General features: G+C 33.9%; 5 protein-coding genes across 5 annotated transcripts; 2 read left to right on the plus strand and 3 right to left on the minus strand.

The window, feature by feature from the left end:
- Positions 1 to 1,632: 1,632 nt before the first annotated feature.
- Positions 1,633 to 2,187, minus strand: MONOS_7145c1 (uncharacterized protein; the record flags this gene model as incomplete). Its single annotated transcript, XM_067877449.1, has 2 exons — positions 1,633 to 1,774; positions 2,015 to 2,187. The coding sequence occupies 2 exons, from the start codon at positions 2,185 to 2,187 to the stop codon at positions 1,633 to 1,635; spliced, it is 315 nt and encodes a 104-aa protein (XP_067723294.1).
- Positions 2,188 to 2,376: 189 nt separating this feature from the next.
- Positions 2,377 to 2,802, minus strand: MONOS_7146c1 (uncharacterized protein; the record flags this gene model as incomplete). Its single annotated transcript, XM_067877451.1, has 1 exon — positions 2,377 to 2,802. One exon carries the CDS (start codon positions 2,800 to 2,802, stop codon positions 2,377 to 2,379), a length of 426 nt encoding a protein of 141 aa, XP_067723295.1.
- A 552-nt stretch (positions 2,803 to 3,354) lies between these two features.
- MONOS_15350 (uncharacterized protein) lies at positions 3,355 to 4,614 on the plus strand (the record flags this gene model as incomplete). The annotated part of the gene is made up of 4 exons (XM_067868220.1): positions 3,355 to 3,517; positions 3,610 to 3,840; positions 3,895 to 4,485; positions 4,583 to 4,614. The coding sequence occupies 4 exons, from the start codon at positions 3,355 to 3,357 to the stop codon at positions 4,612 to 4,614; spliced, it is 1,017 nt and encodes a 338-aa protein (XP_067723296.1).
- A 3,136-nt stretch (positions 4,615 to 7,750) lies between these two features.
- On the minus strand, positions 7,751 to 8,303 carry MONOS_15349 (uncharacterized protein; the record flags this gene model as incomplete). Its single annotated transcript, XM_067868218.1, has 2 exons — positions 7,751 to 8,103; positions 8,198 to 8,303. 2 exons carry the CDS (start codon positions 8,301 to 8,303, stop codon positions 7,751 to 7,753), a joined length of 459 nt encoding a protein of 152 aa, XP_067723297.1.
- Positions 8,304 to 8,863: 560 nt separating this feature from the next.
- Positions 8,864 to 9,199, plus strand: MONOS_15348 (uncharacterized protein; the record flags this gene model as incomplete). Its single annotated transcript, XM_067868217.1, has 1 exon — positions 8,864 to 9,199. The coding sequence occupies one exon, from the start codon at positions 8,864 to 8,866 to the stop codon at positions 9,197 to 9,199; it is 336 nt and encodes a 111-aa protein (XP_067723298.1).
- Positions 9,200 to 14,919: the final 5,720 nt, after the last annotated feature.

The following is a 14,919-nucleotide window of genomic DNA, read 5'->3' on the forward strand; positions in this document are numbered from 1 at the left end:
AAACATTGCATCCAATTTTAAAAAAACTAATTATGGATATTAATATCTATCTGTATTATTTTTAAATTTATTAGTACTGTTCAGTTAGTCTTGAAACTTCTATTTTTCTTTAAATGATTGATTTTGCACTTTTTTAATGAACTTGATCATAAAAATCCATTTTCAACAAAAACATTAAAAAGGTATGTAATTTTTGTATATATAAATTAAACAAATATATATTGCAGAAATAAAAGCTCAATATTCATGAAAAATCAATGTAACTCTTTGATCAAAAAATACCACAATTGATTCCATTTTTTCGATTTTTGATCTTTTTTTATGATTTCAAAAAAAATCACCCATATAACAACGACAACAAACATAGAAGATCGGAAGAAGAATTAGAAGTTTCAACAGGTGTTGCATGCTGGATATGGTTTTGTTATTGATTTTTGATGATTTGAACTTTTTTGGATCGTATTATTTTCCTTCTTTTCATTTGTCTTTTATTTCATTCAGCATTTAACATACAATATATATTTCAATCATTGTGTTTGTAACAAATAGCTTTGATCTTTGTAATGATTTAATTTTTGTTTTTTATTGAAAATTCATAAATTTATTTTTTTCCTGTGACATTCAATGACATAGTCAATGAACGATTGAAATTTCGGTAACAAAAAGAATATCTGAATATTTGAAACAATTTTAAGGGGATATCTTTTTTTATAACTGGAGTTAAAAGAAAAAAAAATATGAAGAAAGAAAAAAACAAGATTAAGGAAAAGATGAGAGAAGAAAATATTAAATGAAAGATGCTTGAGGTTTAATAGTTGAATTCACAAACATATGGAAATAGAACAGCCGCATAAAAAGAAGATAATAGGAAAGAAGTTGAAAGGAAAAAAAGATAAAGAGAGAAGAAAAAGAAAGAAGAAAAGATAAAGAAAGAAGAATAAGAAAAGAGAGAGAAAAGAGAGAGAAAAGAGAGAGAAAAGAGAGAGAAAAGAGAGAGAGAGAGAAAAGAGAGAAAAGAGAAAGAAGGAAAAGAAGGTTGAAGCATAAAGAAGAAGTGGAGAGAAGGAGAAGAAGGCGAGGAGAGAAGGAGAAGGAGAAGGAGATGAAGAAGAGGTGAGAAGAAGAAGAAGAAGAAGAAGAGCAGGATTTGAAGAAGAAGAGACATTAGCGAAGACATTTTGAGTTGAACATAAAGAAAATCTTCCATTTGAAGAAGAAGAAGAAGAAGAAAGAGAGGAGAGAGAAAGAAAAAGAAAAAGGAAACAATAAAAAAAAGAATAAGAATGAAAAAGAAGAAAAAGAAAGAAAAGAAAGATAAATAAATAAATAAATAAATAAATAAATAGAAAGGAAGATAAAAAGATTGAAAGAAAGACTTCGAAAGGAAGAAGAACAAAGAAAAAAGGAAGAAGAAGAGAATAGGAAGAAGAAGAAGGAAGAAGAAGAAGAGGGAATCAAAGAAGTGCTTGGAAATGGTGCAGGCTGATCAGCAGAGTTATCATTCTCATTCTGTTTAGACTGTCCAGCCAGCATTCTTCCATCTCCAATGTCTCTTCCTTTGAGCGAGTGCAGCACACTTTCGTCGTCCATCAACAGCTCCTTCCCCTTTTCTCTTTCGATTGCTGCCTTCTCCTACTCCTTCCGCTCCATCTCCAGCGCCTTCTCCAGCGGCGTCTGCAGTTGCGAGTGCACTCTCGTGTTCTTGGGCTCAGCCACGGCTGTCGAACGAGCAGAAGACTCCTTCAGAGCATCTCTGCTGAGCACAGCTGTCGTCCTGCCAAAGTTCGGAGGCAGCGGATAATCGTCATCGCATTCGTCGTTCTTCCCTTTCTCCTTCGAAAGCATTGCCAGCGACGCTTTCTGCTCCTCTCTTTCTCTCTCTCTCTCTTATTCTCTCTCTCTCTTTCTCTCTCTCTCTCTTCTCCTTCTCTGCCTTCCTTCTCTCCACTTCCTCCACGGTTCTCAGAATTTCCTCTTTTCACGTGTTTTCCTCTTCGTTCGCATTTTTCCATACAAAAACTGCACATTTACCGCAAACACACTTCTCACAACTGCTGCTTCGCCTTTCTCATCAGCCACAATTCTTTTCTTCCTCAACAAAAGCACTCTTTCCTTCGCATAGTACTCGATATCTGCTTCTTCCTCATGCACTCCACTCACTCCAAACACACCCCATTTCCTCCTCATAAGTTCCGCAATGCCTTTTTCTCCGCTTCTCTCTCTTTCTCCTGATGCACTCACATCGCCCTCTCTCTATCTCTCTCCTCTCTCTTCTTCCCCTCCTCCTTTCTCTCCTTCTCTCATTCCTCCTTCCTCTCTTGATGCCTTCATTCGCTCTTTGTCCATTGCTGCCTTCGTGCTCTGCTTCAGCTTCGCCTACAGAGACTGCAGATAGCTCGTCTTCAGTGTCTGTGCACCAGAACTGCCTCCAACAGACAGAAGAGGACCTGTTGAGAGACCCTTCCGAGTGAAAGGAGACTCACCACGCAAAGTGCCACCGAGGAAGAAGGAAGAGGAAGTTGAGAATGAGTTGGAAGAGGAAGTGGATAAATTTGCAGCAGGAGAGGAAGAAGAAGAAGAAATAAGAGATGTCTTTGGGGATCTCAATACAGATTCAGCTGCTTGCGACGAGTTGGTTGAGGCATTTGAGCTGTTGGCTGATCCTGTGCTTGCATAGCTCTTCACACTTCCTGTGTCACTTGCACCTTTCTCTTCATTCTTTTCTGCTGCTTTCTCTTCGGCCTCTGCTCGTCTTTTATCTTCTTCTTCTCTTTTGCCTTCTTCTTTTGCCTTCTCAATCATCTTCAAAAGTGCTGCTTCTTCCTTCTTGTCTCTGTATTCAGCGCCAAAATGGACATTTTGGAAAAATACATTTTTCTTATTTTGAAAATGGAAATTTTAAAACGTTGATGTGCATTCTATTTTGAATGGATTTAATTTCATATTTTGTATATTTGAATAATCTTTTCATTATAGATTATTCACTGGTTGATATTTGTGTTGATAATAATGCTCAAGGATATAAACTTCTGGAATTCAAAATTATTAAAAGCAATTCGCTTTGCAAATGAATTTAAAATTTTTTCATATTGGAAGATATAATTGCCTATCCAGTATTTTGTTTCATATTAAAGAGTAAAATTTGACATTCGCTTGATTTCATTTCTTATTGGAAAACTCATTATTTCTTTCTTTTTTGTTTGAAAAAAAAATGCAAATCTTTTTATTCAGAAATTACATATATCCAAATAATCGAAATGATAAATTTCATTACGAAATTTTTATATCCCTTTGTTTGGTTTTAAACTTATTGTTATTTGTAATACGAATTCAGATAAGATAATTTCAACATAAATGTTTACAACTCCTGAATCAACATTATCAACGAGAGCATGCCACGCATGGAATGAATTGAAAAGAATTGGTGGAGACAAAGTTGATGAGCTTTTATTATTTTTATTGACAAAGAACAAAGCAGCTGCTGATGTGGCAAATACAATTCGTCAACAATTAAATGGTAATTGTCAATTGATTTCAAGTGAATTGAAACCGATTTTTAATTGTGTTTTTTGGTTTTTTTGTTTTCAATGTTTCACTTTGAATTATCAGAGTCTCTGAACACACTGATGAATGATCTGGCAGTTGTTTACAATGCCTCACATAAACACACACAGACAATGATTTTGCAAGCCGTTGCTCGTGATTATACACTGAAAAAGCTTCAAACGTTTGGCTCCGATATATCAAGAGGACAGCACAGTTACGCAAAAAAAACTTTGCAAAAAAACAATGATCACATTATTCCTCCCCAAAAACCTACACTTCCAATGTGCAAGCGTGGTTTGAAAAATTTTTCAATGCTTTTTTTATGAAGATAATAATTCAATTTTAAAGGACTTGAAGAAGATGTTTGGCACAAAGGAAACACGTGGATGATAAATCATTCAACAGAAATGTCTTCATCAATAATTTGCAGTCAAAAATCATCAAAGCACTCAGAAGAAGAACAGTTTTTGGATGAATCTGCCTGGGATGATTTGATTTGCATATCATCGCATGACAAAAGACAGGAACAACCAAATAAAATAGGAGAAGAGTCATCAATAATGCATCAGAGAATTCCTCCAAACGAAGAATCCAACTTTCAATCTCATTTTGACGATCGTTCAATATCAGCTGATTGCGAAACTGAACACGACTCTTCTGGATTTCGAAAAGAGAAAATTCATCTTTTAAAAGAAAATACAGAAACTTCATCAAAAGTGATTCAAGGGAAAATATTCATGACAAACAGAGCAAATGATTCTCCAACATTTATTGCTGATTCAATTATAAAGAAAGCAAATATTGATTGCGAAAATAATAGAAACATTCCGTTTCAAATTCGTTCTGAAAAAAATTCATTTTCTCCACCAATAATTCCTCCTAATTGTCTAACTCACTTTATTGATTCTTTGGATCAGAGACAAGAAGCCAATGAATCATGTCTGACAACATTAATGAAAACCACTGACAATTCAAACACTTACTCACATGCAACATCAGAGACATGTCCTGCTAATGAATTTCATTCAAATATCAGTGTCTGCAATAAAACCTGTTTTGGAAATCTAGCAATCCAAATGAATTTGCCATCGATTGAGAAAAGAACAGATGAAAGTCACATGGAAAATCCAGATGGAGAAGATTTGACGCATATTAATGAAGAAAGCGTGGAACTCAATTCTCAACCAAATAAAAAGGACAACAGCAAAAACCAATCTGATTCAAAATGTCAAACAAAATTTCGCATTCACAATTAGCAAACAAAAAAGTTATCAGAGAGAATGGGATTAATGAATTAAGGAAATACATGTTATTTATCATAGTTATTGCAAAGCTTTTCTTCCATCATATCTATAAATCCTTCAATGATCAAAGAACCAAATTGCAAAAATTGTCTTTCAAAAAGGTTGTTGAATGTTTGCTCTCAAATTCAAGGGAATTCAAATTCTGTGGAGGAATGGAAGCCATTCCTAATTGACGAATGGGAATCATTCTGTGGTTTTGGAAAAAGAAAACAACAAAATATTTCAGAATCATATGACTTTCTGATGAAAGGGCTCATCAAAGACAATGCATTTCGTAAGGATAATATTAATATTACCACTGCCAACCACACAAAATGCAAATTTTGTGGATTTTCTTCAATTGCACAAAGCACTTTCAACAATATTATCATCAATTCAAATTCAGTGGATAGAGGGTTGAAGAAATATTTATCGAAAGAACATCTTTCAAAAAACAATTCAGTTTTATGTGGCAAATGTGGTAAACTAAATGAAGCAACAAAATGGACTGAGATTCGTTTCTGTCCACAATTATTTACAATTGAACACTAATGTTCATCCATGAAGCCATCAATTCCACCAAAACAATTATTCTTTTTTGTCAAGAATCATCATAGAACATTTGCAACTTCTTCAATTGAATTTCCAAACTCGAAATCTTCAGCTCATCTCCAAGCAAAAAGAAGTTATTCTTTTATTGGACAAATATTATTCAGGCAAACTGATCAATTCCATGGGCATTATATTTCATTTGTCAGAGATTCTTGCATTGATAAAGAATCCTGGTTTATTTACAACGATGCTTTCGATTCAAAAGTCAATGCTCAAAGTTGGAAACAAGCATGGGAATATTTATTTAAAGAAGGATATATTCCATCATTATCATTTTTCATTGAAGATAACACAAATAATGGAAAAAATACAATTCTAAAAGGAGGAGCACTTTCATATATTCAACCATCTGAAAAGCAAACCAAAAAAACTTTAAACCAAAATGCACTTGAAGGAGCAGTGTTAAGAGCAAACAATGATGACGCATTTTCAATATCCTCTTCTAACATCAACAACCACAGTTTAAACCGGATATAATCACATCGGTTTTTGCACAACTTTTTGTGAGTATATCCGATTGTGATTATACACGATGATGCTTTTCACAGAAAAAAATAAAAATAAATATATAAATAAATAAATTTTAGGACGATTTTTTTCTTTTTGGAAATTCTACATAAATACACTTTTTTCACTTGCTTGAACAATTTTTATCACAAATACACATTATTTTGACTTATTTGAGCACATTTTTGAAAAAGCGAAAAAATGATATTTTTGATCAAAAAATCAATTTTTCAATGAAAAAATCACCCATAATAATAAAAAATGTGATTATACATTTTCATCTCTGTGATTATATGCGATAAAAAATGAATGAAAAACAAACAAAAAATGTCGGTGCATCGAAAAATGTGACTATAAGCGAATGTGATTATATTCGGCGTGATTATATCCGGTTTAGACTGCATTTACCATTTAAACGGAATCAAAAATCAACTCTGATTGGCATAGGTGTAAATTGTACCACTTTCAGTTTGCATTTTTTCAAAATTCAAACACAACAGCGTTAATCTACACGATTAAGCCAAGCGATTCAAGGAGGGAAATTTCGAAATTCGATCAAATAATATTCAACAAAATTTTCAATTTTGGAGACCCATAATATTTTTATGATGATCACTACAAACTTAAAATTCGATTTCTTAACTCCTAAAAGTTCAAATGAAATTATCTATTCAATGAAACAAGAAAAAATATAGTGTTAAATGTTTGTCATTGTGAATTTTCGTCTGTATTATTTTTTATGTTGCTAATTTCTATAAATTCAATAAATACGAAAAGCTACCGTTTTTAAATAATAAAGAGAATGCAACAATAAATTTTTTGAAGCAATAACGGAGGAAAACATATGCAACGTATGGTTAAAATTTTATATTGCTTATTAACTTTTTTTGGTAATAAATTTGTTGAAACTTGTATGATATTCAATTTTAGAAAGGAGGAAGGAAAAGTTGAATTGGAGAGGACGTGTTTAAAAGAATGTTCTTTGAAAGAGTTCACAGGGAAGCTGGATGAATGAATAGAAAAGATGTGGAGAATATTGAGGGATGCGAAGCTAATTATAACGAGAAAAGGGAGAAAAGGAGGAGGATGATGAGAAGAAGGAGGAAGGTTAATGTTAAGAGGCATATGAAAAATGCAATGTTGAGGATGCAGCGGGATGTCTTCGAAAGTTTTAAAAAAATCAAGACTTTTTATGGATAACCTTCAAACACTGTATTCTTTATTTTTTCTAAACCATATTGCTGTTTTCATTTTCATTCCATTTTATTTTCGTTTATTGAGATTTGGGGTTTATAATTGTTTGTGCAAAATTAATTTTTCCTGTTTTTAACAAAGGATTCACAACAAGCTCGATTTAAACAATGCATACATATTTTATTTTGGCTTTGCAAAGCTGCTTGCGTTTGCAAACGCATTTGTAAAAGAAATGAGTGTGAATAAGCAAAAACTAGCTTTTATTTAAAACAATTAATTCAATTATTCATCTTTTTCAAAGTTTTATTAATTAAAGATTAAATAATAGCAAAGAATAAATATCGCATCCAAATAATTGGAAAAAAATCACAAAGCTGGTTCAAAAAATTGCTTCTGACTGGATCATGACTAATATTCCACTCTATCCTCAGCGTGTGATTCGATATTTGAACCGCAGCGCTTGAATCGACATTTTTTTTCTTCAATAGCAATTATTAGAAACTGTGGTGAAGTTGGAACAAATATATATTCCAAGATTGAATTCTCTCTTTCAAACCTGGAGTTAACCCTTATTTTTGAGAGCAAAATAATTTCTCCTCCAACAGACATCACTCCAACTGCCCCATCATCACACTGAACAGCGTAATCGAATAAAGCGCACTCATCCTAATCACGTTCACTGTCTTCCCTCTCCCCAAAACAGAAATCTTCTTTTCCCCAACACTGATTGTTGTCCCTTCGCTCACATGCCTCCCACACAGCACTGTGATTGTCGAGTTCAGCTGCGCCTTGCTCGACCCCACTGCATGCCCCACTGAATTGCACTGCGCTGTCTCGTTCATCCCGCACAGATTACTCGCATCACTTCCATCCACCCCATCACATCGATCTTTCATCCCGACGCTCAGCCATTCCTTCTTTTCTGTGTGCTGATATGCTCCATTACCCAATAGCACACTCTCTTATCATTAGTATTTGATGTGTACGATTCATAGAACGGGTTATTCGATGAAAAAAGATTATTTCCATCATAAAAGAACACATCGTGGCCATACGGAGTGGAAGCGTTGCAACTGCAATCGTGGAAAAAGAAGAAATAGCAATAAATGTTGTTGCTTGGAGCTGTTTGTTGGTTTGGATCAAAATATAATCCTCCTCCATATGCAGATGTTGAACATGAAATAAATCGAACACTGCTCATTTTGAATGCAGCCAGAACATATGAGCAATACATGCCTCCGCCTCCATTGTTTGTCAATGAGCATGAAGTGAAATTGCACTCAAACACACACGAGCTCCCTCCTTCTCCATCTTCTTCCCCGATGCACCCTGATCCAGGCACACTGAAATTGAACAACCTCAACCCTCCCCCATCATGGTGAGCCTTGCACATCTGGAAGTCTCACCCACTGACAAGGGCACATGAACTTATTTGGTAAGCATGCACCCCTCCCCTGCCAAAGTTATGCGCTGTGCACGAATTGAACACGTTGCTCACAATCTTGATCGTCTTGATTGCATGGCACATGATTGCTCCCCCATGGTAGAATGCAGTGCAATCATTGAATAAGCAATGAGATACAGATAGTTCTCCAGAATTGAGATTGTACATTCGAATTGCTCCACCATTTGAAGCATCATCAGTATAATCATCTTTGTTTCCAGTCGTTTTCGACCCGTTCCACTCGCACCAAGTGAATGTATTCGGTCCATTGTCAGTAATGCTTTGCCTCCCTGGAGTCAACTTTCCGTCTGAAGTTCCTTCACATTTCACATTTCTTGTTCGACAACACCCAACGAATGAGGTGTTTGAGGCTGTCAAAGAGGCAAAGGGGTTGTTGAGGGAAGGGACAATCCCTCCATCATATGCTTTGCAAACTGATGAAAATGAACAGCTGTTCATCAGACATTTGGTTTGGATTGATGTAGTGGTTGAAGGTGAGCATGCATCAAGTGCTGTTGAGATATTGAAAAAAGTGAGTCTGGAGAGGGATACAAGAGGTATGGAAGGTGATGAAATAAATACTTTTGAAGATGAGAAATGCGATTCTCTCTAAGAAAATTCTTCCTTTCCCTTCTCCCCCTTCCCCATGCCTCTTAGCGCCATGCCAAAAAATATCCCATTGAGCTTGAGTTCCCCTTATTCTGCCTCTTCTTCTGCTGCTGCTTCCAAAAAGATTTTTGCAAAAGAAATTCACAAAAATTTCTTTCCCCATTCTCTTCAGTTTTTTCCGCCTGGCTCATTCTTCCAAACACTCTTCAGTTGCTGATTTCTCCCAATTTCTTCCAAGAATGTCCCAGAAAAAAGTACTGTTTCCACATCCCATATTTCATGCTCCCCAGGCGCTTCTGATAACACCTGATCGCATCACACATCAATGGAATAAAAAAATACAAATACAAATAAAAAATGATATATGAAGAAAATGAACAAACAAGAATAAAATTCCTCCACAAATCTTCATTTCTCTTCACTATCCCTCATCCTCTGTTTGTTTCTCTCCAAATAACTCTCCCCCGCGTCATCGACTTCAAGCGCCACGTCACTCCTTATCCTTACAAATTCAATTCAATCCAAAATATTGCAGCAGGACCCGATCTTCATTTCGTCACAAACCTTTCAAAAGCAGTCCAATCTAAAAGAGAGAGAAAATCACATTTAAATAAGTTAATAAAAAATTGAAGAAAATTTACAAACATTGGATATGTTTTCCTCCGTTATTGCTTCAAAAAATTTATTGTTGCATTCTCTTTATTATTTAAAAACGGTAGCTTTTCGTATTTATTGAATTTATAGAAATTAGCAACATAAAAAATAATACAGACGAAAATTCACAATGACAAACATTTAACACTATATTTTTTCTTGTTTCATTGAATAGATAATTTCATTTGAACTTTTAGGAGTTAAGAAATCGAATTTTAAGTTTGTAGTGATCATCATAAAAATATTATGGGTCTCCAAAATTGAAAATTTTGTTGAATATTATTTGATCGAATTTCGAAATTTCCCTCCTTGAATCGCTTGGCTTAATCGTGTAGATTAACGCTGTTGTGTTTGAATTTTGAAAAAATGCAAACTGAAAGTGGTACAATTTACACCTATGCCCTCTGATTTTTTCACAAAATGAAAAAAGACTTATTTTCAAACAGAAATCAAGATTATGGAAAGAATTTCAGGAAGAAACAAACATTAAGTTATCACTTTCTTATTTCTACAAACTTACGACACAATTTTATCGAGCAAAAAAGAGAACTGATGTATGTGAAATGTGTGAAAAACTTGATCATTTGGAAAGAAAATTGAGGTCTGTCCCTTCTTCAAAAAGAAGCAAATCGGATATGAAAAATTTTTCAATTTTGAAAATGCACAAAACATATGCGGAATGGCAACGAAAACATTTTCAAAAAACAGCTCATGATTTGAAGGAGAATGAAGTAATACTGCTGTTTGATTTCAAAGAAAAATGGAAATTGCCGATCAGATTTCACCAGCTTCAGCAAGAATATTTTGATTACAAACAAATATCACATTTCACAGTGATTTCAATTCAAAAACAAAATGATCAGTATATAAAAAAAAAACTTTCAACTTTTTATCAGAATGCCTATCAAATGGTTTTCGATTTGAAATAGAGTGTTTGCAATCGGTTTTGAAAAGATCATTCTTCAAAAACTCTTCGACTTTCAAATTTTTCTGTGATTCCGGTCCTCATAACCGAAATCGCTTTGTGCTTCACTTTCTATTGCGAAGCAAATCTTCTTTTCTGAAAGGGAAAAAATGTGAAGTGAATAATTTCACAGAACATCACGGAAAGAACCTTTGTGATGGTGAATTCGGTGTTCTGGTTAACTCGGTTAATAATTACCTTTCCGATGAGAATGTTTTATCATTGCAGGATTTGATTTCTTTTTTTAAAAAGCATGTTGAATCTCATACAGTTTCACAAGTCCCTATTTCACAAAGGAAAAACCAATCAATTTCAACAAATATTTCTTCATCAGAGAATTCTCAATTTGAATTATCAGTGAATGACAGATATTTTGAAGAATATATTTCATCACAACAGAAAGTTTGGCCTTCTTTAGTTATTCCACACATGAAAGATTTCTTGTTTTTTGAAAGTGAGAATAAGCATGTATTTGAATCTGAAGTCTGCATTTCTCCACAGCGCTGTTTAATTGATCTTCAAAGAACAATAAAGAATGAAACAGTTTTGAATGAAAGAAAAACATGTTCAAAGCAGCAAAACTCACAAAATGTCATCAACGTTCTTCAATCTTCAATTGAAATGATTTACAGACGAAACAGACTTTTGCGCAATTCATTAACATTTGATTTCTGTAATTGTCCCATATGCATCATTGATCATTAAGCAAGATTTAAAGTGCATGCTCAGCTTTTGCTCCATCGGAAAAGCAAAAGACGTGGTATCAAGCATTAGATAAAATTAATCACTTTATTTTTATCCAGACTTGGATATGGTTTGATATCTCCCAGGTGCACTTTTTAATCTTATCCGATTGGCTTATTGAGAATCAATGATTTTGAAAGATAATGACCCAAATATTTCATATTAGCTGCTCCAAATGTTTATTCTTTGTAAATTAAAACATGTTAATGAAAAGACGTGAATGTTTGTGGAATCGTAAATCAATTTCTGTTGACGATTATGAACATCTCTTGATATTGGTGAGGAAATGTTATTTGTGCATTATTTGACGTCATTTGAAAATGCAATTTCAATATTGATCTTTGCAGAGAATGAGACAGTGTGCGAAGCGTAACTTATTGCAAATTCAAATCCATCTTAAAGTCTCAATTTTAATGAATAAGAAGGATTTCTTGTGGGATGCAAAGATGTCGAACAAGAATGCTGTTGAAATTATTTTTCGCAGTTCTTTCTTTCAGTTTTGATGTTTGATTGTTGAATAATCTTTTGAAGGAAAATAAGTTGACAGTTAATGGAAATAGCTTCAAAGAAAAGGTTTTCTTGTGACTCATAAGATTTAAAGCTTATTCGGAAATTTTTCATCAAGCAATTTTCAACATTGCATGGATTGATAATTATTTTTCAAATGTTAATCATTTTGTTTCATTTGAGATTAACTTTTGAAGAATTGACCACTTTCATCAAATACATCATAATATTTCTTTTCATGAAAACATTTTCAACCTTAAAGTTTCATCACTCGACCGAAACTGTTTTTGGAATAATCTGATTTGCCAATTCATCACTTCGATTACTAGCATTGAATAATTCATTTAAAAAAAATAATTCATATGGCTAAATTTTTTTGAAAAGTGACATCAGATCAAAAATTTGACCCATGGAAGTTAATTTTTTGAACACTCCGTTTCCATAATTCTAATTAGAAAAACTAACTTTCTCCACAGTTGTTGTTAGTTCATTGCAAACTTTTTTTATGAAAAAAAATATTTTGAATCAAAAAATTATATATTCTGTTATGTGATCAAAATTAAAATAGCTTTTGAACAATGAATATGCTTTATCTTTCCTTAGTCCGTGTTGGAATAACTGAGTTTGAAATTGTTCAAGGTTTTTTTAATTCAATTTTTATTGAAAATTTAATCTTCTGTTGATGATTCTTATTTTTATTTGAACTGAAATCTTCAATTCCCAGAACGAAAAATTTCATTTCATTCTCCAATTATTGCTTATACATGTTCAAGAAAGCAATGAATATTCAAAGTTGAATGGTTTGCTGTTTTAATTTGTGTTGTGTTATTTATTCTTTATTTTTCAATTCTTTCTTTCTGTGTTGATAAAAAATTTGCAGCAGAGCAGCATTTCCTTGAAATGAAAAGATAAAGGAATATATCCTTCAAATGCGAAAGCCTTTGAAAAATGAAGAAGCACTATTTCGAATGACAGAGGTCATTATAAGCTTTATATAAAAAATAGTTCCTCCTAAGATGGATAAAAGAGAGTCCAAATTTCCTGATCTCCTCTTCATTAAGAACAAACATACCCAAATGGGGAAAGGGCATTTTTGTTATTTCACCAAATCTGGAAGGAACTGCAAAATCAGAAAAGATCACATGTGTTACAGATTCATTGGATTCATTTGACAAAGTGAGAGGATTCGACAATGGAAATAACAGTGTTACCATCCCTTTGTGCGTTTATCTCCTTCCTGATCCAACAGAAGAATATGTGAGCAATTCTGAGGCATGTGATCATTCACACTGTGGAACAGTCAAATTCCCTTGTTTGACGATGAAACATTCTATCATAAGACAAACAGGAGAAATGAAAACTATTGTGAGTGGAAGGATTTTGATGAGTGATGAATTGACGTTTGCGGGACAAAAACACGAAGTTATAGGAAATGATGATCAAAGTGGCTGGACAGTCTCCGTTTTAACTTCATCATTAAACTCTGCGATGACAATAGCAAGAACTGAAACAGAATTATCACAACATTTCTTTTCTTTTCCTTCTTCGCCTTCTTCACCGTCCCAAATAACAATTTTCTGAATTTTCAATATTTTGATCATCAAGTCAGAATGGATTGTTTGATTCACAGAAAAGTTGAACACTATTTTCTCCAGATCTGTATACAGCTCTCCCAGTTCCTATATTTCACAGTCATTATTATCGGATATTCCCACCAATTCACATGTATGCCAAATAACCAGCCTATTTTACGCTAATGTCTCCTCTGCGTTTGTTTTTTTCTCAATTTACACACCTGATGAATCTTCTCACATAAAATTTTATTCATTTTCATCAAACAAAATCCACCTTATTAAACATCTTCTTTTTCCTCTTCTTCATCTTCATTATACTCTGGAAATTCCTTCAACAAGCGCTAACTCTTTTCGCGCCTAATCTCGACAAGCTGTTAATATCAAGCAGGCGAAGTGAAAGCGGAAGAAGTCCAAAGAATATCAATGCCTGCACGAGACGAGGAAAAGACAAGGAAAATGGATGATAATTGAAGAGCCATTAAGGGGGAACATTTTGGGCATCTTTGTGGAAGCATATGTTCTGATCGAGAGCATTTATGAGTGCAAAGATGCACTTGAAGTTCAGAAGGATTATAAGAAACAGAAACTTAAAAGGAGAATGGAAAAAGTGTTGAGACAAGAAAAATATGAGGAGCTGGAGGAGGATGTTGAAAAGCAACATTAGCAATTCCAGGTGATGGTTGGCTGCATGCAGACAGACAACGTCACAAGCATCCACCTCCACAATCATGTTCGTTTTCTCTTTTTGGAGAGCATGAACTGTCTTCTTCTCTACACTTTACACTATCTCCACAAAATTTGACGCCAATGATAATTCACACCTTGAAGAAGATATTATTTGCTTCTCAATTTGCTGCATCCTTATAAGCAAACTCAGTCGCTCGTTCGTCTTCCACTTCTTCTTCTTCTAATTTATGAACACCTTCTTCGTCTTCTTTCCATCAAATTCTTCTTCATTCTATCCTTCTTCTTCGCCTTCACTATCTCGAGTTAAATTTGCATCACCGCAGAATCCCTCGTCTTCACCAACATCAGTATCATCTTCTTCGTATAAAGTTTAATCTCTTCTTTTCTATCTTGCTCGACAGCTTCAAACTTTATTCCTCTTTGTTTGCCAAATCCGTATTAATTGACATGTGGTTTTTTCTTGCTTCAACAAGGGCGGAGCCTTGTTATTCATCCATTTCAAAAACATTTGTTGAACAGTACGAAATCTCAGTATTTATCTCCATCTCTTTTACAATAATCCTTTAAAATCTGATCATTAATTCAAAGAATTAT

This window comes from Monocercomonoides exilis (assembly GCF_001643675.1).
Source record: "Monocercomonoides exilis strain PA203 chromosome Unknown scaffold38-1042076, whole genome shotgun sequence".
NCBI lineage: Eukaryota > Preaxostyla > Oxymonadida > Polymastigidae > Monocercomonoides > Monocercomonoides exilis.